Consider the following 20,729-nt stretch of genomic DNA (forward strand, 5'->3'; position numbering starts at 1 on the left):
TAGCCCAGCTCTGCGAAACACAGAGGTACAAGAACTGCTGTGGGTAATAAGCCCAGGAAAGCAAAAAGCAACAACAAAAACCATCCACAGTGTTCTACATCAGCACAGGAATCTCTGCAGGGCGTTTGTATCTCAGAAACAGATCTGCAAGGTGATATTTGCCCCTCCCAGACTTCTTATGGGACATGCATGCAAGCAAATATGTAAAAGAAAACCCACTTCAGATGTGTTGCATTGCTCCAAATGAGTGTAAGAAAGAAAACACCAGTAACATGATAGAAGTATTCTCAAGAAGGAATTGTTTAATCACAAACACCTTCCAGTCTTAATAAAACTAAATTAGGTCTTCTCTAACAAACTAACATTTTATCCATAGTTATTATACACACAAAAAAGAGAAAAAAGTAGATTATCATTTTAAAATGTCGCACTGCTATTATAAAAGAAAGGCTGGATGTTCTGCTGGTACTGCTTCTCCCTCACAGTTTAGCATTGAACTGCGTCAGCATCTTCTCTAGCTTCACTGCTAGTGCCATGTTACCTTTAATCCTTAATTTTCCTGACATGAAGGCCATGGTTGGCTTTAGTTTACCTAAAAAGAAGACACAGAATCATCAGGAAAAGGAAAGGAACTGGAGATTTCCATATCATATAGTAGTTACTTTACTACCAAGATCTACTGTAAAAGCAACAGAAAAGAAGTTCAACAGATTGACTGGTTGCTTTCTGAAGCTACGCTCTGAAAATGTTAATAGCTACTGAACAAAGCAGTAGACGTTTTTATTATAAAATCATGGTCTCACAGAGTGACTTACATTGGAAGGGAATTTAAAGGCCATGCACTTCCAACCACAGCTCATCCAATTCCAAGACCACAAGAGAGGTGAGCCTGTCTGCTCATCCATCAGCAAGATGTTTCCTGCCACCAGTAGCTGCCTCTGTTCTGCCAAACCCGTTTGTTACTCACCAGTGAACATCTTCACAAAGTCGCCGCTCGACATGCTCATCACAACATCAGCTGCTGCAGGAGGCTTCCCAAACCCAGCGCTCCCACTGCTGGTTTTCAGGTCAAGGTACCAAGTTCCTCCTTCATCACCTGAGCGGAACAGGAAGAACCTGTGGCAGCACCACAAGGACTGATGTGCCCTGCCCTTTGCTACCCCCGCCTGCTTTTCTCTCCCATCTTCATGCTAGACACGCCGGAGATGCTATGCCAGAAGCTGCCACTTGCCCCGCACTCTCTGTGCAGACAAGGTCAGCCCCAGCAGATGCCCCACAATGCTACGTGTCAGGGGACAAGCCCAAGGCAGTGGCTGCTGGTGGAGCTGGAGGCAGCAGGGGCTTGGAACAGAACTACCATGCTGACCCTGTGCAGCACAGCCAGCAGGGTGACACAGCAGAACCGGGAAGACACACCACAGCCCCCAAAAGAACACCACGTGCTACTGATGCAGAAAGCATCTCCCTGTGACAACAGCAGTAGGGTAAATCCCACATGTGCTGAAGTTGGCTCTGAAAGGCAGCATCTTATAGAGCACACCCAAAGATGTCCCTGTTCCTAGACCAGTTTTAAAAGACAAGTATTTACATGTGAAAATCCAGACTGCCTCTTGCTAGAAAAGTGAGCATTTGAGGATTTTACAAGTGATGGTCTTACCTGACAGTTCAAACTGGAAGACGCCCTGCGTGGATTTCACCATTTCTTTATTGAGTTCTCCCTGAATAACTCTGAATGTCTCTGCAACAGGCCCTGCTGAAGCTGATTCTTTATTAAGCTTGGCTCCACCTGATGCCTGTGAAGCACCTACAGGAAACAGATGATTTTTCTCTGTAAAATGCTGAAACTCTGTTTTAACATACATAGGATACTCTGAAATATATATATATTTTCAGCAGTTCTTCTGCAAAAGCTTCTAAGCTGTGAATCAATTCACTACTTTAATCAGCAGCTTTCTACACTGCAGTGAATGTGCTAATTTAACATTAAGAAAGAGCATTTGCAATTTATAAAGCATGTAATGCTTAGCAGGCCCTAAAAGCCATGCAGAAGGTCAGTTAGGTACATCAGGAAATAAACATTATACTCAGTGAATTGCTACTAAATAACCTGTGTTGGAGATCCAGGCGGTTGGCAGCACCCATTCCTGGCAGAAAAGTCTAAGTGCACACTCACAAATAGTATTTCCAAGGGAACTGGACTCTTTTCAAACTTAGCCTCTTTCTTTCCTTTCCTATATTTGTTTTGGCACTCCTATAAAACATGTTCAGTATTCTTATTTGCCCTCCAATAGAAACATTGCTATTCTGAAAAAGTGAACCTGATGCTTCTGTAATAAACAACTTCTCCATTTCATCTTGTAGACATTCACATCATCTGTGACTGTGAGAACTTCATGTAGGAATAGAGGCTCTCAAGTTCTCACACTACAAGAAAGGTGTAACACTCCTGCAAAATATGCTGATTGCTTGTGATTTTTTTACAGCAATATTTACTTGTACTCTTCATATCACTTAACTCTGGTGGTAAAAAGCAAAAAGATTGTTCAAAATAAGGCACTGATTATGAACTGTGAAAGTTGCAGATGCTACAGTCACTTCCATAAATCAAACATCCCAAATACAAGAGATTTTGCCAAATAGCTTGAATGTAGTCCAAATGCTTGGGAGAAAAGTAACTTAAAATAGAGAGGGCATTCGTTATCATCACAAGTAATCGACATGTACATGCAGAGGTTGCCCTACCATGGCCTTCTGATTCTGTGGTTGTCATGTCAGTTTCAGCATCCAAAAAGAAGTCAGGCATCAGGGGATGACCTAAAGGGGATTTGAACAATAACAGTAAGCCCAAGTAAAGGTGAACAGCACAAACAGGAATCCATTCTGAAGGCAACAGCACCTCAGTTTACAAGTAAATGAACTACAGGTTGAAAGAAGACAAGGCGACACGTTTAGGTTCTGGTACATTTAAAATCAGACCTAGAAGCCTCTTACGAATGCAATCAGAAACATCTGAAGATGAAGAAATGCTATCTCACTATTTGGTAAATAGTAATACATGCACCTGTGGTGCAGGTCTATTTTCTCTTTGTTAATGGGTTTAAAAAAACTATATATATATATATATAGGTTTTTATATATATATATATATATAGGCATATATATATATATAGGCATTGATGATTAGATCCTCAGTGGACTATTATGTGCTTTCCCAGAATCCACATTCTCAAACCTGAGGCAAATTATCTTTTGACTGACTCACTTAAGAGGCCATAGGAATATATCCACATTCCCCATACAGCCTTCCTTCCTTCCTTCCCAAACTTCTCATTTTAAAGATCTCTTTTACCTGGTGCAATTGCATAGACATCAAAATCCTTAACGCCTTCTTCTCTCAGTAGAACTTCATCAATAATGAAGTTTCCAGTGAAAGTTTTCGGCTTTGTTAAAATGCAATATGCAGCATCTGCAATTATGTCAGTTTTTCTGCACTGCTTCTCTATTCCGGATCCTCCCAGCATATCCATAGCAGCTGTATGTATGGCTGGAAAATTCGGAGGACAGGAAGTTACAAGTTTAACACTGACGACATCACATACTCATGTCTTTGGCAAGTGCATAAACTTTATTCTTCTCTCACATGGAAGTAAATCATGAGAAGACTAAACTGTGAAATCCCATCAACCAGCAAAGAAAGCTCAACCAGCAAACAATTCTCAAAGTGTAAAGATTCCCTTACTTGAAAAGTATTAAAGGAACCAAAAGATGAATAATGGGAAGAACTCCTTATAACATTCATATTATTCAACGCTTCTATCAATACTTTCCACGCAAAGACTTCCTCTGGCTTTATTCAGGACATGAAAAACTAACAGGACAACTATCTTTCTCAAAGTGAATGTGCATCAGTAATTAACATTTTCTGCAGCGATTACCGTACTGAAAATCTCAATACTTAATTTTAGCCCCGCAATAACTTGTGAGATAACAAAGTGACTCTAAGTTAAGGATGAGAAACCCAATAGCACAAACTCAAATAACTTTCTGAAGAGTCCACAGAATGGCTGTGTTAGACCTATGAATAAAACCCATGTCTAAGGTGTCTAATTACAGCACTTCACCTGATTTGGATAAAAGAAACCGAGGTTGATCAAAGGTATTGTATACATACAGACAGATGTTTTTCTCTTTATAATGTACAGGAAACATATTTGCCTTTCTTCAGTCAGCTGAAACGTGATGTGCAGTAGGATTTCTTTTCTTGTTTTTTCTTTTTTAAATATCTGTAACAGTTGGAGATGACTTCTGCCATGTAAGGTGGTGAATTTTATCAGGTCCTTTCAGCGTGAGGATATTCCACTACTCTGACTGATCACTTTTCCTGGCTTATGCTCCTCTACTTTTGTATTACAGCCAATTATTATTGTTCTAAACATAGCAAGACCGTGGGCAAAGACTGATATGAAAAACCTTTGAGCATCTACTGTCTCACAATCTGCATATCCTTCCACCTATTTCATACAAAGTGCTGCTGGTTTTCCATTAATTCCCATAGAGCATCTTCCACTTTGACCCTGCAATACCTCTACTACTCATTCACACTCTTACATCCTTTTGGCAGGCTACCTCTTTCACTTTCAGTTAAATTGAGAGCTCCTAACATCTCACTATCAGCATATTTTCACATTTCAAGGAGTTGGATGAACCAATAGAACCATAGTAGCACAGTGGTAATCTTCAGCATTGAAGCGGATCACATATATATGTCGTTCTTTTTAATTAAAAATTTTGCAATTGTAATGTAGATACTATGAAAGTCACTTCTCTCTCTCACTCTCTAAGGTAGTTAACTTTCATTTTGGCAGATAAACCTTTCAAAACAACATTTTTCTTCCTACACTGAACATTACACACATTTATACTTCAGGCCACATGAACAGTTTTCATCAAGGAAACACTAATATACACAAATTTTGAGAGCTCACTTACTGCTTCTAATGCTTTCAAGACACTGGTCTCTTTGTTCAGCAGCTGACCAAACCTTCAACAGCAGCCCTGTTCCTCACTGACCCATGGACAATAAACTGGAGCTAGTATAAGATGGGCACACCAAGTTATTTTTCTGCTATGCAGCTCTTCAGTGTGCTGTGACTTGAAAGAAGTGTTGCATGGTTGTGTGAAAAAGCAACTGCTTTCCCACTGAGCCAAAACTTTTTTTTTTTTACATCTACAGGGGTATGTATCTTGTCAGTTTTATCTACTTTCTGGAAATCTAACTAGCTGGGGATTCTAAATAGTACTGGACATTTATGTTAATACTCAGGGACTGTGTGCAAACCAAGGCTTGAGTCATGTTGAAAGGAGCAGTGACAAGACAGGTGAAAGAGCAGAATGTGCTCAGGCTGAATGCAAGTTTGAGTGAAAGTGGGAAGGCTATAGTGAGAACTATATAGAGAAAGCCAATACCCACACAACATCTTTGATCACAAAAAAATACACAGAAATGCTCGGTGTCCTGAATCAGTCCTAAATAAAGCCACCTGTATAGGACAAAACACAAAAAATCATAATAATCACCTGTTTTAGGCCATAAAGCATTGACAGCAACTTCTCCTTTAAATTCTTCTGCCATTCCCAAGACACACATGGACATGCCATATTTAGAAATTGTGTAGGCTACAAAAAGCACACAAAAATCACATATTTAGTAGGATACAAATTTAGAGTCTATGCACGGAATTTTACTTTCAAAGGAGATGTAAGTTATGGAAAAATCAACTTTCTGGGGTCAAAGCAGTATCTTCCTAGAGTGCAGAGACTCTCCCAGCTCCCACCATCCCCATCAGATAAAAACTGACCCTTTTACATGAGTATTGCATATGGGAGGAAAAAAAAAAAGGAAAAAAAGCACATTGTAAATCCTTTTTGTATACTCTGAGAAGGGGATATTGCATAGAAGGAACATGGACTTGCAAGAGGAGTTTGACCATGTTCCAAGTGTTGAAATTTAAAAGGTAATCCACAGGTTTAAAATGAGCAACGTATGTTCTAGCCCAAAGACGCAATTGTGGCCTCCTTCACTCCTCAAAGATAATTTCCATTTAAAAAGACAGCACAGAGCTTTATAGCTATCAAATCAAATGCGGAAGCATAAAGAAAAAAAGATTTTGCCTTCCTACCTCTATTGGGAATAGAAAACATGGTGTAGTCTTAAGAAATCCTATGAAAAACTCATAACTCTTACCTGTAGAACCTTCTTGGAAATACAAAGGCCATGCTAGGGGCATGAGATTTCTACTGTGTTTTATCAGAAAATAATTTTCTTCCACCTTTTCTTTCAGTGCAAAACACCCTGAGGAATCATTCCTGTCAGTCTCTTGTGAGCACTAAAAACACAATATCTGGAATTCTTGGCAGGAGCTCCTGCACGCCTCATTAGTTACTCATACATTTCTCAACACGTAACAACAAAGCCAATGGATGCTACTTACCACAGTGATTTTTGAACCACGTGGGTTTCATATTCATAGGTGGGCTGAGGTTCAGGATATGGGGGTTCTTACTTTTCCGTAAGTGGGGAAGGCACGCTTTAGACCTGGGAGAGAGGAATCAAGCAAGACAGTCATCTCTTATTTTACAAAACATTTATCACATTTACAGCAGAGCATTAGTTTCACAAAGGCCCAGTGGTGAGCTGAAACCCTTCCCCTGTAATCAAGTATTTAACTGATGAAAAGAACAGAAAAAACCTGTCCTATCTCACTTATCTCAGGAATAGCATTCATGTCTAACAGCTGGGCTGCATCCTCCAAGTTGTGCAGCAGCATCTACTAAAGCAGATATTCCAGATGTTCGGTAGCAATAGTCTCCTTGTAATAGTTCTGGAAAGGGAGTAAACCATGATGTGCTAACAAGCCAGATTAACAGTGTAGAGAATCATCTAGTCCCATATTTCTTACCTTCTGCTCACGTATTTATTTCATTTTTAAAACCACATTTAAAAAATAATACAGTACAGTGAAAAGCTACTGAGGCTATAAACTGGAAACCTACACTCTAGAGACTGAAAGTAATATATTTAATTCAACTTGGAATTTACTTTAATCTGTAAAGTGTAACTGCCACTTCTACAACTGTGGCATGTTTTTTCATTGCCTCTCTAATGGAGAATTTCTGCCAAGTTTGTTAGGGATAACAGAGCTGCCATGGACTACACTACCTGCCTGCTACTCATGCATTTCATCTGGATGCAAGCATACTGCCAGCCACAGAGAAAACACTCTCAACTGTAAAATTATTAAAGTAGATGCTGTCTTTTACCACCCGCTTAAACAAGCTGGGGTTTCAGCTCTTTCCAGTGACAGTGTTTGAGACTCACTAACAGATTTCTTATTGCATGGGAACCAAGATGACTATAACAGGTATGCTGTCGGATGGGAAATCCTCCTTGTCTTCTCCACAGACAAAAAAGCCACACTATTTACATATATGTATTTAGTTATTATTACTTTCTGCACCAAGATCTCAGACAAGCTGAGACAGCATTAAACATTTTGTTAAAATGGCTTTGGTTGCTGCCTCAGCACTTACGTGAGGTAGGTTCCTCGTACGTTGACATCCATCATAAGATTGACTTTCTTGGTATCTGTTTCCAAAGTGCCGGTCAAAGAGATGGCGCTTGCATTGTTCACCAAAATATCAATCCCTGGTTTCAAAGTAAGTCACCTCACATTAGCAGTGAAATAAGAAAAAACAGGAGTAAAGCAGGTTAGGCTGTTCTTTCCTCTTCTTCACTGAATAATCTGCTTGGTAGACTCCCCTGCCCCTCAGCATACCTCCAAACGTCTTCACAGCTTTCTCCACGGCACTAATAATTTGCTCTTCTTGCCTCACATTAACGATGCATGGCAATGCCCTTCCTCCAGCTGCTTCAACTGCGTGATTAGAAAACAACACACTTAGAATTTGTCTTTCAGACTGCACAAACTGCCCACTGAGAATTTATCATTCAGTGAATGCATTAAAAATTATACCTTTCAAACCGTGACTCTTTTACATACTGCAGAATGAATAGGGATGCCACGACAAAATCCTAACACTGAGAACGTGCATGGCTCACCACACATTTTAATTAACATAACATTTTTACCTTTAAGCACATGTGTATTCATTACCATCAAACTTTAATGCCTCACAGAATTCCTGGGAGGCAAGAGAAGCGCTCGGGCTCATTCTTTTAAAGCTGAATGGGAGCTAGGAGAGTCTGAGCAGTTTCCCACTCATACACAAGAACTAAGCAAGGACACGCACACGGCCCACAGTCTGAAGCCCACCCTGATTACAACTTACTCTCTTCTGCAGCTGTGTAGATAGTCCCAGGAAGTTTAGGATGGGGCTCTGCTGTCTTGGCAGCGATGACAATGTTTGCACCATCCCTGGCCGCCTTCAGAGCAATGGCTTTGCCAATTCCCCGGCTCGCACCAGTGATGAAGAGCGTGCAGCCTGCTAGTTTCCTGAAGATGAGGAGGTAGAGGGGAAACAAGAGGGGGAACAAAGCAAAATCTGGAACTCAGTGACTTCTTGCACTCTTTGGGGACAAAAACAATCACTGCAGTCTTCCCAACAGGCAACTGCCTTCAACATTTTACAAGGAAAACAGACCCAAAATACAGAATAAATGGATAAAGCTGCAGCAAAGCCTTTCACCACCACTGAAGATACAATGACTTCACCTGTTTATCAATACAAAGAAGCAGGAAGGCTGTACAGGTCACCCAGTCGCATTTCTCCCTTTTTGTACAATAATCCAAGGCTGCCCACAACAGAACTGCTGCGTTCTCCGAAAACAGAAAAGGCGTGACTCCTAAAAACAACAAAACCAGCCAATTCTAACGTTTTGACACTCAGCTCTCTGTAATCTACTTCTTTTGGCCCTCTGAACACAGAGGACTGGTGGCTCAACATGCTGTAAAGGCAAAGTCCAGGATCACAATCCCAGTGCAGGGTGCCAAAGACAAGAGCCAAAAATCAGATTTTCAAAAATGACCATGATTTCCCTTAAGGCTTTCACAGCAAACTCAGTTTGCAAGTAACTGCATTTAACCCAATAAATCCCTACAAGTCTGTCCAACCAACCAGCAGGCTGACACAGCTGTGCAAACGACTTGTGACTGAGCCCCTGTGTACAAAGGTGTCGCACAGAGGGGAAGCACCAGTGAGCTAAAAAGGAACTGGGAATATTGCCTGAGTATATCAGCACACTGTGAGGAGAACCAAAGTTCACCTGCAGCTGAGACTTGCAAAGGAAGTCAGTGGCAACTTGTTTATCTGCTATTACGTGGGTAAAAAGAGGCTGAACAAGGAGAAGGCATTGCTGAGTGGCATGGGTGATACAGTGAGAGCAGATACTGGTAATGCCTTGCTTAGGGACATGGTTTACCAGGACAAGAAAAACTAGCCATAGATGAGAGGTCATCTTAGAATTGGGAAGATTGGAAAAGACCATATACTCCAACCTTCAACCCATCCCCACCATGCCCACTAAACCATGTCCTTTAGTGCCACATCTAAACCCTTCCTGAACAACACCAGAGATGTTGACTCCACCACTTCCCTGAGCAGCATGTTCCCATGCATCATCAGTCTCAAGGAGAAGAAATTTTACCCAGTATCAAACCTGAGTTGACCTAGAAGCTTCTTGATAGGACACAGCCATACATGTCCACAGATCAGGCTGTAGCAGGTGTGCACGTGCCCTTGCAAGGCCCCACTCTTCATACCTGACAAGCCACAGCAATCACTGGAGTCCCTTGTCAACAAGGGGAAAGGGAATGGGTGACACCTAGTCAAAGAAGCCAGAAAAAATGCTCCACCAATCCACAGACCTGCTAGCTTTTCAGCCTTCTCCAGGTTGGTGTGAAAATCATGGACCAGCTCCTTCCCTGGATACATGTTTATGATGACTGGGAACTTTAAGTATGGGTTTGCCATAGGTAAAATCAGGCCTGGTGAAACCTGATTGAGTTCTGTGATAGAATGGAAGAATTTGAGGCCAAAGTGATAACAGCTGACATCATTCACATTAGCAAGGCTTTTATTAACATCTCTCAAAATACTTTTGTATCCAAGTAAATACATAATAGTCTGGATGGCTAACAGCCTAAGGGGTACGAGAAAGGTTGACTGGACAGGTTCAGGGGGGGGTGGGTAAGAAGCAATACTCTGCCTGGAGACCACTATTAAGTGGGATCTACCCCAGCACTGGTCCTGTTCAACAACCTGGAGAAGAAGACAAAGTGTACTGGGGAGGGATGACAAAAGGCTGAAGTGCTTGAGGGCAGGACTGCCATCCAGAGGAGCCTTGACAGGTCAGATGAATGTCAACAGAAGCCTCAAGACAGGCAGCAAGGACAGGCATGCAGTTTTGAAGATGGGGTCTCTGCACTGATACAGGCTGGGGAAAGAATTGCCAAGAAGCTGCAAAACTAAAAAAGGCATTGGGGAACTTGGCAGAGCAAGCTGAGTGTAACTCAGCAGTATGACCACCAGGAGAAGCCCACTGCATCCCAGGATGCAAGAACCACAACTAACAGTTGGAGGGTAGGGATTGTGCCCCTCTAGTCAGCACCTGTAAGACCACACTTAGACCCAGCGTCCAAACCGGGGCCTCTCAATATGAGACACATGTTGACAAATAGGAGTTCAGCAGAGGAAGAGAGAACTGGCCAAGGGCTGGAGCTCTTGCCTTGTAAGGACAGGCTTAGGGACTGGGCCAGCTCAGCTGGGAGAGTGCACACCTTTGCAGAAACCCAACAGCAGCCTCTCAAAGGCTCTCTAGAGCTCCCTTGGTCCTGCAGCTGGAGCTCCTCCTGCAGATTCCATTTCCTACTAAAGCCCACACAAATTGTTCATCAACATCAGACACTTAAAAGGGAAAATTTACCTTCATTTCATCCCTTCTGAAACGCTGAGCTGACTCGATTCTCTTATGCTTTTATTGTGTTGGGTGTTTTTTTTTTGTTTCTTTGCTTGCTTGCTTTTTAAACTTTCTTGTTTAGTTTTCCTATAACCATTTAATTTGTCCCCTTCAGCACAGTGTGAGAGCTCCAGCAAAGCCAGAAACATCAGCCTCCTCTCACGTTTATTCGGCGTCACTGAGAGAAGTGCACAGAACGCAAAGCATTTTGCTCTCCTGGGCCCTAAGCCGGCTAAGAAGTTGCAAAACTTATTTCGTAAGGCACTCGACAGTCTCAGTTGTTACAAAGTTGGTAGGAAGTTGTTTAAAGTCGCCGACGTTGAGAAGGCTCCAATGAGGCTGAGTTGCGAATGTCACCTTCACCTCCGAGCCCCGCAGGCTCAGGGCTGTTAGAATCACGAAGGCGGGCTCCTTTCCCAGCAGGCACGGCCACAACCAGGGGAGCCCACAGGCCGCATCGTGGACACTTTCTGCACTTGTACAGCATTTCACGACTACTGCTTGCAACACACGGGAACGAATAAGGACAACGTACGTCCCCGTTCATTAGCAGCGCCGGGCACGAGAGCAACGCCGCAAAAGTCACTCCATTCAGATTCTACAGCGCACCCAGCGCCGCACTTTGCCCTCCGGACAGACACACAGCTCGGCCCGTGAGCGCACAGCGCCGAGCGTGACTCCCGGTCCGGCCCCGCCGCCCGGCCGCGGCCTCCGCCCCGCCTCCCCTCGCCCACAGCGGGCTGCGCAGCACGCGGCTATCCCTCCGCCCGGCCCCGGCCCCGCCGGCCCCAGCGCGGCTCTGCCCCGGGAGCCGAGGCGCGGGAGGCGGTGTCTCGGAGCGAAGGAAGGAGGAAATCCCAGGACGCCTTACCCAGTGTTGGGCAGCATGGCGGCGCGGCACAGGGCGGCTGTCGGCTCCGCGCGGGACGCGCTCCCTCCTCACACCGCCCTCCGCGCAGCCGCGGCCCGGGGAGCCGGGCGGAGCCAGGGCTGAGGGGCGGGCGGAGGGGCGGGCGGGGGCAGGGGCGGAATGCCGCTGCGGAGGGGCTGTGGGCGCGTCGGGAGCCCCGCGGGGCTTCCTTGGGGCGGCCTGAGGCGAAATTAATAGAGCGAAGTGCCCGCGGCCGTCCTGGAGGGCTGATGGAAGTGTCGCGCGGAGTTCCGTGGGGGAGTACACCTCGTTCCAACACCAAGGGCAAAACCTTTCACATTTTCAGAGGCAAAATAAAAACTGCATCTGAGATCTCGCCCTTAAGCAAAGGAGAGAATGACCAAAAGGACGTGACAACTGAAACGATTTATTACTGAAACATCCTGCCCGTATAACTATCGGTCTGTCCCCTCCCACCTCGGGTCCCTCCGCAGTGCCGACATCCCCCCGCTCCAGGGCGCTCTCTGCTCATCTCCACATCGCCATCACAGCCGCCGGTGCGCAGCCAGAAGCCTCCCTCTGCCCAGACGGAGCCGCAGGTGAAAGGTGGGCGCTGCGGGGCCTCCCAAGGCTCCCACTCCGGTGGCATCACCCTGACTTCTTGCTGTATGTTCACCGTGACGGATAAGGAATGGAAAAGCTGGGCGGCCCCGGGAGCCCGCTGCTCTTGCGCTCTTGGGCGCCAGGGAAGCCCCTGCAGCGCTGGGCTGCGTGTCAAGCTGTCTCCCATGAAAGGTGAAGCGGTGAACGACAAGAGAGCAGGGCTCCAGCCGCTGCTCGGTGGCAGCAGGGACGGGACCACAGGCTGGCTCCTTCCCCACGCTGCTGCAGCACGCATTGGCCGGCTGTGAGCAGCTCCGGCTCGGCGTCGGCCGGGGGCTCTCCTTCGGCGCTTGCGCGGCCGGGGCCCCGTGGCTGCCGGACACTCGGCCAGGAGGCAGCCCCTGCAGGAACAGCAGCAGGGGTCCGCCACGGCTCTCCTCCTCCGGGCAGGTCTCGGCCTGCGCTGCTCGAGGAGCCGAGGGCTCTCTTCTCCGAAGTCTGGGTTCGAGTAGACGAGGGGCTGCAAAATGCAAAGAAGAGTCAGTTACTATCACCTTGCACTTGAAAGTCAGCAAGGCACGGGAACTAAGATTTTCAATTGCTAAAGACGGACGTGGGAGTGAGCAGCATCACGAGCTGGTCCTCGACCACCTCCTGCAGGGTGGGAGCATCTTTGCTCAGTCCAACTGAGGTTTGTCCTTGCAGACATTTCTGCAACAAAGCAGTCTTCACTGTGCCACTCGGCAAGTGAAATCCTACTGAACATCCCGGGGGTTCTGCTGGGGTGTCATAGTGATGGCACGTGTTTGTGATGGGTGCTTCTGCCACTCCCAACGTAGATTCACAATGATCATTCCAAAGTGACGCCCGGCCCTTTCCACCAGAGCTGTGCTCTGTCCTTTCATCCCCACCTTGTCTCAATGCATGCTGCAGTGCGGCTTATAAATCAGATTATAAATCAGATATAATTCCACGGGCTTTTCTGAACTCTCATGATCTGCAAACAAGAACAGAGCAAGAGTTTCTACTGCTTTGTTCAGTAGTTAATGAAATGTTCATCTCTGATCTGTGGTTTCATCTCAGTTTAAAGCTGGTTCTTTTTTTTGCTTGTTAAAATGTACAAAGTATTTGTTGAGCAAGGGTCAAATCACAGCTTTTGCAATGCTGAGTTCTGGCCGTGTTTTGGATCTGGGATTTCCACATTTACCGCTATTCAAATCATTTCTCAGTTCCCTTCAGCAAAACTTTGGAACAGAGCTAGTAGATAAACATGAGGCAAAGTGACAAAAAGCAAAACATAAAACACGTACATAAAAGTGTTATTCAATAAGTAAAGTAACTGTTACGGTTTAGTCCTCAGCTGTACCTTCAGAAATGGCCTGGAAAAGCACATTCTTTTTGTCAGCCAGCCTCCTTGACGATGATTCTCTTTCTTCTTTCCTAGAGACTTAAAGCCATCCCTGGCTTTCTTCACATGGCTTCCAAACATTGCATTTGTGTTAGGAAAGCCGGGATTTAAATGTGATATAGTATTTGGAATGAGGCTGGAAAAGGTGCTGCCTTCAAACTTTGGGAGGAAAACATTACTAACAGAATATTGGCCTTACATACCACACATCTATAAAATGCCTGTCCTCATTTTGACTTGACGCACGCGGTGTAAGCATGAATAAGATGTGGATCTCTAAGAGAAGATGTAACTCAATCCTGCTGCAATGCCCAGCAAGGAGAACAGTTTTTTTTCTGTAATGACTGTGCATAATGACTCAAAGAGAAGTCACATAACTATTTCTTTATGTTTTGTGGATAATACTTTTTTTTGGTTTTCACCTTTTCTGCAGATAGCAAACTGCCCTCTGTTACTGTGAGATGTACGCCACCTAACTGAACGTGATTTCTTATTAGCATGCCTTTGAGTGATCAGACAGTTAATGAGATATGAGATATGTTCCCAGGAGTAGGGGAAGCACAGCAGATTTCCATTGTTTCCCTAGAGCTGAACTCAAAACTAACATCCCCTCAGTGGGACACAACACTTTTTGGTCTGTACTGCTTGCCAGTGTTCACAAAGCACATAGGAACTGATTATCTCCATTCAATGGTATCAAAAAAGAGTGATGGTCTCAAGTTCTTGAAAACCACAGAGCATGTGCCTGAGTGCAAAAAAAGGGTGACATGAGCTTTATTTCTTTAGGGATCCAAATGAGATGTGCTTTAAAACCTGCAGATTGTACAAAATCCTTTTTGAAAGGAAGGTGTATTTTCAAAGTGCATTTCCAAACACTGCCCTGTAACACCACAGGAAATGAAGCAGATGGAAGAACTGAGGTATTGAGAGTGAGGTTCTTACTTTTATGACTGTGTCATCAGCAGTCGCTGTGCCTTTGTGGTTTCTGTGCAACTATTCTGCTGAAGCATTTTTTCACACAGAGGGTGGCAGCACACTGGAACAGGTTGCCCAAGGAGGCTGTGGATGCCCCATCCCTGCAGGCATTCAAGGCCAGGCTGGATGTGGCTCTGGGCAGCCTGGTCTGGTGGTTGATGGCCCTGCACATAGCAGGAGTGCCTGCTTTCTTCCCTGCCTGTGCTATGTGTGTTTCCTTTGCATTCAGTAATACTGCTACCATGCAGTTTCACTGACAGCTGCCAGTGCCATTTGTTGACAGTCCCTCCTGCCAGTGTTATCCTAGAGACAAACGTCTTCCTTAGAAGAAAAGTGATTTTGCTGGAGATGCACCCAGAGCAGAACAAAGCTGTCTCTGGCTGGCCTGGCCACTGTTCTCCTCTCTCCATTAAAGCAGTAGTGTTTCCTGCTGGATGAAAGCTTACTGTGCTGCCCTGGGGGATGGTGATTGTGAATGGCAACTGGGTCAGGGCTGAGTCTGGCTGCTTGTGTGGTTGTACACACATTTAGGGGGGAGAAAGGCCGGGACTGTCATATCCATATATAAGCTTTTATGGATTCAAGCCCAGTGGAACAAGAAATTCAGTAACAATAGACAAGAAAAAACAGAAAGATGGAATCTCTGTTTTCTGATGATGTGTTTATGCTATACTGCTTCTCCAGGGTTGAGCTTGTGTCCTAGAGGCAGCATCATGGGAACGTGGGCAGGTATCCCACCACCTTTCACTCAGGTCCTTGGGGCTGTGCTGTGGGATACTGTGGGATCTGATGGTGCTATTAGGCATACTTGATCCTCGCGTCACAAACTTTCATATGGTGCCATTCTTGGACTTTATGCTCTAAACAAACAAGGCTGAACAATGTGCCAGTCTGCTCTGCACTGTAAGGACAAACCCCACAGTGGGTGCTAAAATTCTTGTGGACATTTGCATTCCACAGGATTTTTACATGGGAGTAGAAATGCTCTGCTTGTAAATCAGTTCGTCAGGCCACAGCTTTTGAGGCTTGTAAAAAAAAGAAGTGACTAAACAAACTTGTTGCTCTGTTATCAGAAACTGAAGAAAAACTTCAGATTCTTTTAGTGACAGTTCCAGTTAATAAGTTAAAGAAAACCAGCTTTAAGGCCTGCGTAAAATACAGACGCCGTCTGCATGCTGCTGAAGGTAATGAACGACACTGATCGCTAACTGTACTAAGAAGAAAAGGTAAGCTCAGCCTTCGAGTCCCCACGGGCTCTGTTTCGATGACCTCTTGTATTTCATCAGCTCCCCTGGCACGTTTTTTCCCAGCCTGAGTAGGGAAAAATCCATCTGTGTGTGTATGCCAGCAGAGGGAGCGCTCAGCACACGAGATTGAATCATGGAATACCCCGATTTGGAAGGGGCTCTCAAGGGTCATAGAACCACAGAAGGGTTGGGTCGGAAGGGACCTCAGGGCCCACCCAGCCCCTGCCACGGGAGCGCTGCCACCCAGCAGGCCAGGTTAGAACAGGGCCATCCAACATGGCCTGGGCTGCCTGCAGGGATGGGCACCCACAGCTTCTCTGGGCAGCCGTGCCAGGGTTTCAGCATCCTTCAAATGAGGAATTCCCTCCTAACACCTAATTTCAATCTGCCCTCTGTCAGTGTATATCAATTCCCAAACTGCGTGAAACACCAGCCTGCATCCAAGTAATTGGTGAAAACATTGAAGAGAGCCATCCCTAAGACAAGGCCCTGCTGAGCCCCACCAGCGACTGGCTGCCAGTCCAATGTAACCCCGTTACTCCAACCCTTTGAGGTTGAGCTGTCAGCCCATGGTTCACCCATATTTTGCCTGGATACCTTTTGTCTGGTTGTTTGCTGCATCTTCTGTCTGGGATGATACAGTGAGAAACAGTATCAAAAGCTCCACTGAACACCAATAGGCTTCCCTTGGTCTACTGGGTGGACAAGTTCCTCATTAAAGGAGATTAAGTTAACTGAATAGGACTTTCCCTTCATGAACCAGCATCAGCAGTGACGTTGCCATTCAGGTGTTTCTCAGCACCTCCCTGAATAATCTCCATAATTCTGTCAGCCACTGCAGTGAGACTGACAGGCCTCTGGTCACCAGGATCCTCTTTCTGACCCATATGGGGAATAGGGACAATGTTTCCAGCTTCCACTCAATGGGGATCTCTCCAAATTCCCAAGACTTTTGAAAAAACAATTGAGAGGACTCAGGATGATGCCAGCCAGCCCCTGGAGTACCCTGGGATTAATCCCATTGGGCCTCATACACTTATTTTCATTCAGCTGGAGCTGCAAATCCCATTCAGGTATGGAATTGGCTGTGATTCCCACAGCTATTCTCTCTTCCATGATTCTGGTCACATCCATGCTGCAGTTTAGGGACAGATCTTCCTGGGGTGGAGCATATACAGGGCAAAATGCTGAGCCTGCAACAAACTCACCACAGGATAAGACTTACTAACAAGCGCCAATACATTTTTTTTCTTCTCTTGGTGGAATTCAAGGAGAAGATGGGATAAGCAGAATAGTGAAATCTTTCCCTCACAAATACAAAGTCCTTGCTCTGTAGCATGAGTTGGTGTACACTTCCCAGAGCATCTCTTACATCTTTTCAACAAGAATAGCTGTTTGCTTCTGAGCTATGCTTTATTATGCACACTGATAGAGTATATTTAAACATTTCCAGAGACTTGATGAAATACATAACACACTGCTGTCATGTTTAAATAGGACCTGGAGTAATTTCCTTGTCCTTTGTTGCTGTTGTTTTGGTTGGTTTGTTTGTTTGTTAAGCAGGATTTTCTTTATTTTGTTGCACAACCATTTTGACTTACCAAGTCCCAAAATACAGTTTCAGTTATCAAAGTATTTTTAGAATCACCATCCTGTGTGTTACAATATACAGGTATTGACGGCAAGCAGCCTTGCTATGAAACCACTGTGAAGATCTCCCAGGAAGCTGATGTCTTAATTGGCCTCAGTAAAAGATTAGGATCACTTTTATGATAAGAACAAAACCCACTTACAAATAGAAATGGGCTGTACTTACCAAAACTGCTTTTCTTTAACCAGAGTTTCATCAACTTATCTTCTGGAGCAAACTTCTTTAAAAAGTCAGCACTCTTGTAACCATTTACCTGTTGCAATAGGGCAGTTATGTCATGTTTATTCAATGATGCTTTCTTTACCAGAAGCACTAAAGAAGAGACTTGATCACTAGAATAAAATAAAATAAAATAAAATAAAGAAAGAAAAATAATCTCAGATTTTTTATTCATTTATTTATTAACTGCAGCTCTTATGTTGCACTCTTGCAAATATTTAAACAGCATTTTGGTCCAAAGATGTTCAAGTTGAAGATTGCATCCCTTCAGGGCTGTTGTAAGAATCCAGTCACATTGCCTTATTTATGGCGGTGGTGACCCAGATGTGATTTGACTCCCCACCCCCAGTTTCCTTTATGGCTCGGGCCCCTACTTGTTTGTAGGCTTGTGGTTGGATTCTCTGACACACTGAGAGAGCTTTACATGCATTTACTACATATTTCCTACATTTAAAGTCAATGATTGATGGGATTAACAGACTACAAGCTGTGAAAGCTGAAAGGAATGAGGGTTTATTTAAAGCAATCCATAGATAAAGCTTATCTTTGTTACAGGTAACATTCCTTTTCCACCAGTAACTCAGTGGCGCAAATGTAAGCTGAAAAGTAGAGAAACAAAATCTGTCCTTCTCAAAGAACTAGCATAGGTTTCTCACAACTTATAAGACAATATGATCAACTGAAAAGGCTGGATTTTTTATTTCTCTACTCATCAGTGTTTCTGCACACCTCATTATTTAAAGAGACTCTTCCTTGCTCAAGTATGATGGTCTTCTGAGTTCCCAACCTGAAGTCATGGCTTTGTGGTACCCTCCTGCACCAGCTCTGCTTTGGGGTCTGGCAGTTCCTTCTGTCACTGCCTTCTGCCATTATGCTGAAGAATGGAGAGTGAACCTTGCAAATGATGTGAGGACAGTATCACTGCACCTCCTGAGAAAGGCTTACTTCCACAGAGTTTTATTAGTGAGCTGCACACATCAGCTTGATGTTACCCTAAGGAAATGAGAAAGGGAAGAGAAGGGACAACTGCACAGCCAAGAAACAAAGCCATGTAGTCCCCAGAGGAGTTTCTTCAGTGTCAGCAAGTAGTAAGGATGAGGAAGGTGACAATAACTCTTCTTGTCAGACTTTTCTCTCTGTTAACTCTGTGCTTTATGTTTGGACCCAGCCAAGCTCCCATTGTTCAGACTGTGATGCTGCCAATGCTAGTAGGATCACATTCCAGCAGCTGCAGGACACACATGCTGGCCGGTTGCTGCACTCTGTGCATGTTTAAGATGTTAAGTAATACTTGCAGGGTATTTAAATGACTATCATCTACTTTATTACTTTCTACCTCCTATTTTTCTCCCAGTACTAACTAGTTAAAAGCATAGTAAGAAGACAGGGAAGATTCTCAAACTCTTGTCATTTGCTTCCCATGAGAACCTGTTACAACAACAGTACTGAGATTTACAGATGGAAGCTCATGAGAACAACAATCAAACAGAAGCAGAACATGAATGAGACAAAACAAATTAGGTACAGTGTAAAAAGTGAAAAGCGGGGTCCAAAAGCACACAAAGAAGGCTGCTAGCATTACAGAGTGAAGGCATTTGTGCGGATCTACTTGTGCTGCATTAGGAGTGTCTGGCACCTACAGTCCAGCACAAACATCGGGTTTTTATAACAGTGCTGATCACAGACAGGACTTAGCACCCAGTGCATTAAAACTTCACAGCAAAGAGGAAGAAAAGTGTACGTATTTCTTCCATAGCAGAGTAAAGCTTAAGCAAGGCAATCTCTGTGCAGGAAAGAAAAAAAATCTTCTCTTGTATTTCCTTAATGTGAACAGTACCTTCTAGCTTTCCCCCTTACTTTCTCCCACTGATAGGAGCCACATGGCATGAGCACTAGCTTGTGGAACACACCTTTTCCATCAGTGGTTGAAGTTTTATCAGGGTGGAGGATAACTGCCACATCATTATTTCCAGTTGTAATCTTTGTCCTAAGGGTGTGTTAGCATGTGTGAGATATGGTACTGGGAGACCACAGAGCACAAAGTTCTGGATCTTCTTTCCCTATAAGTATGAACTGTACTCCTTAAAAATGCTTTGTCCAGAAGGTTGTTGTCAGCTATTTCTTCATAAGCTGAGAGCTTGCTTTTTTTGTTTGTTTTGTTTTGTTGTTGTTGGGTTGTTGTTTTTTATTTTTTTGCAAAAAAGGTATTACTCTGAATGCAGAGATTCAGACTTTGGAGTAAAAGGAGAGTACTGAAGGCCACATCTATTCACCAAAAACCACATCTCTCAAAACTCCAAGTTTACCAGGCCCAAAATGTAGGGAATAAAAGATTAATGCTGTTGCCTCATTCAAAACTGGGAAGAAACAAGCCCAGATGGCTCATTTTCTTATTTTCTTTGCCTGAGGAATAAGTGTTACACTGCTGTTGACTGTTAAACACATCCTAACTAAGCAGTGCCCTATGTTTATGTTTATCATTTTGATTGGTGTCATTTTCCTTTCTTTGTAGAAAGGGAGAGACCCACACAGAGAGTGAGGTTTCCTCCATAGGAAATGATCCCTGCCCCAAGAATTCTGCAGCCTGAACAGATGTGACGCACAAGACAAGTTTGTCAGCCTGTTACAAATGGGCAGCTGCCTGAAGGACTGCAAAAGGCCCCGGGATTTCTGCAACAGAACTGAAAATCAGCCCCTCAGCAGCCCAGCTTTGTCACCACAGACCTTCAGCCCCTCCCTCTGGCTCTCTGTGGGTGCAGCACCTGGCTAAGCCTGAGCTC

The 20,729-nt window shown here is 44.4% G+C and overlaps 1 protein-coding gene across 1 annotated transcript; it reads right to left on the bottom strand.

The window, feature by feature from the left end:
* Positions 1-284: 284 nt before the first annotated feature.
* HSDL2 (hydroxysteroid dehydrogenase like 2) lies at positions 285-11,952 on the bottom strand. Its single transcript, XM_072359663.1, has 11 exons — positions 11,847-11,952; positions 8,350-8,513; positions 7,836-7,934; positions 7,591-7,705; positions 6,492-6,595; positions 5,578-5,676; positions 3,350-3,544; positions 2,743-2,814; positions 1,658-1,804; positions 968-1,096; positions 285-592 (listed from the first exon to the last, which is right to left on the bottom strand). Exons 1-11 carry the CDS (start codon positions 11,861-11,863, stop codon positions 480-482), a joined length of 1,254 nt encoding a protein of 417 aa, XP_072215764.1. The 5' UTR covers positions 11,864-11,952; the 3' UTR covers positions 285-479.
* Between the last annotated feature and the right edge of the window lie 8,777 nt (positions 11,953-20,729).

The sequence above is a fragment of the Excalfactoria chinensis genome, chromosome Z (genome assembly GCF_039878825.1).
Source record: "Excalfactoria chinensis isolate bCotChi1 chromosome Z, bCotChi1.hap2, whole genome shotgun sequence".
Taxonomy (NCBI): Eukaryota; Metazoa; Chordata; class Aves; order Galliformes; family Phasianidae; genus Excalfactoria; species Excalfactoria chinensis.

What these genes read in the sequence shown, in the direction of transcription:
- HSDL2 (XM_072359663.1), bottom strand. An exon ending in GTGGTTCAAAAATCACTGTG is followed by an intron (nt 5,677 to 6,491) that starts GTAAGTAGCATC and finishes TGCTTTTTGTAG; the next exon opens with CCTACACAATTTCTAAATAT. An exon ending in TGCTTTATGGCCTAAAACAG is followed by an intron (nt 3,545 to 5,577) that starts GTGATTATTATG and finishes CGAATTTTCCAG; the next exon opens with CCATACATACAGCTGCTATG.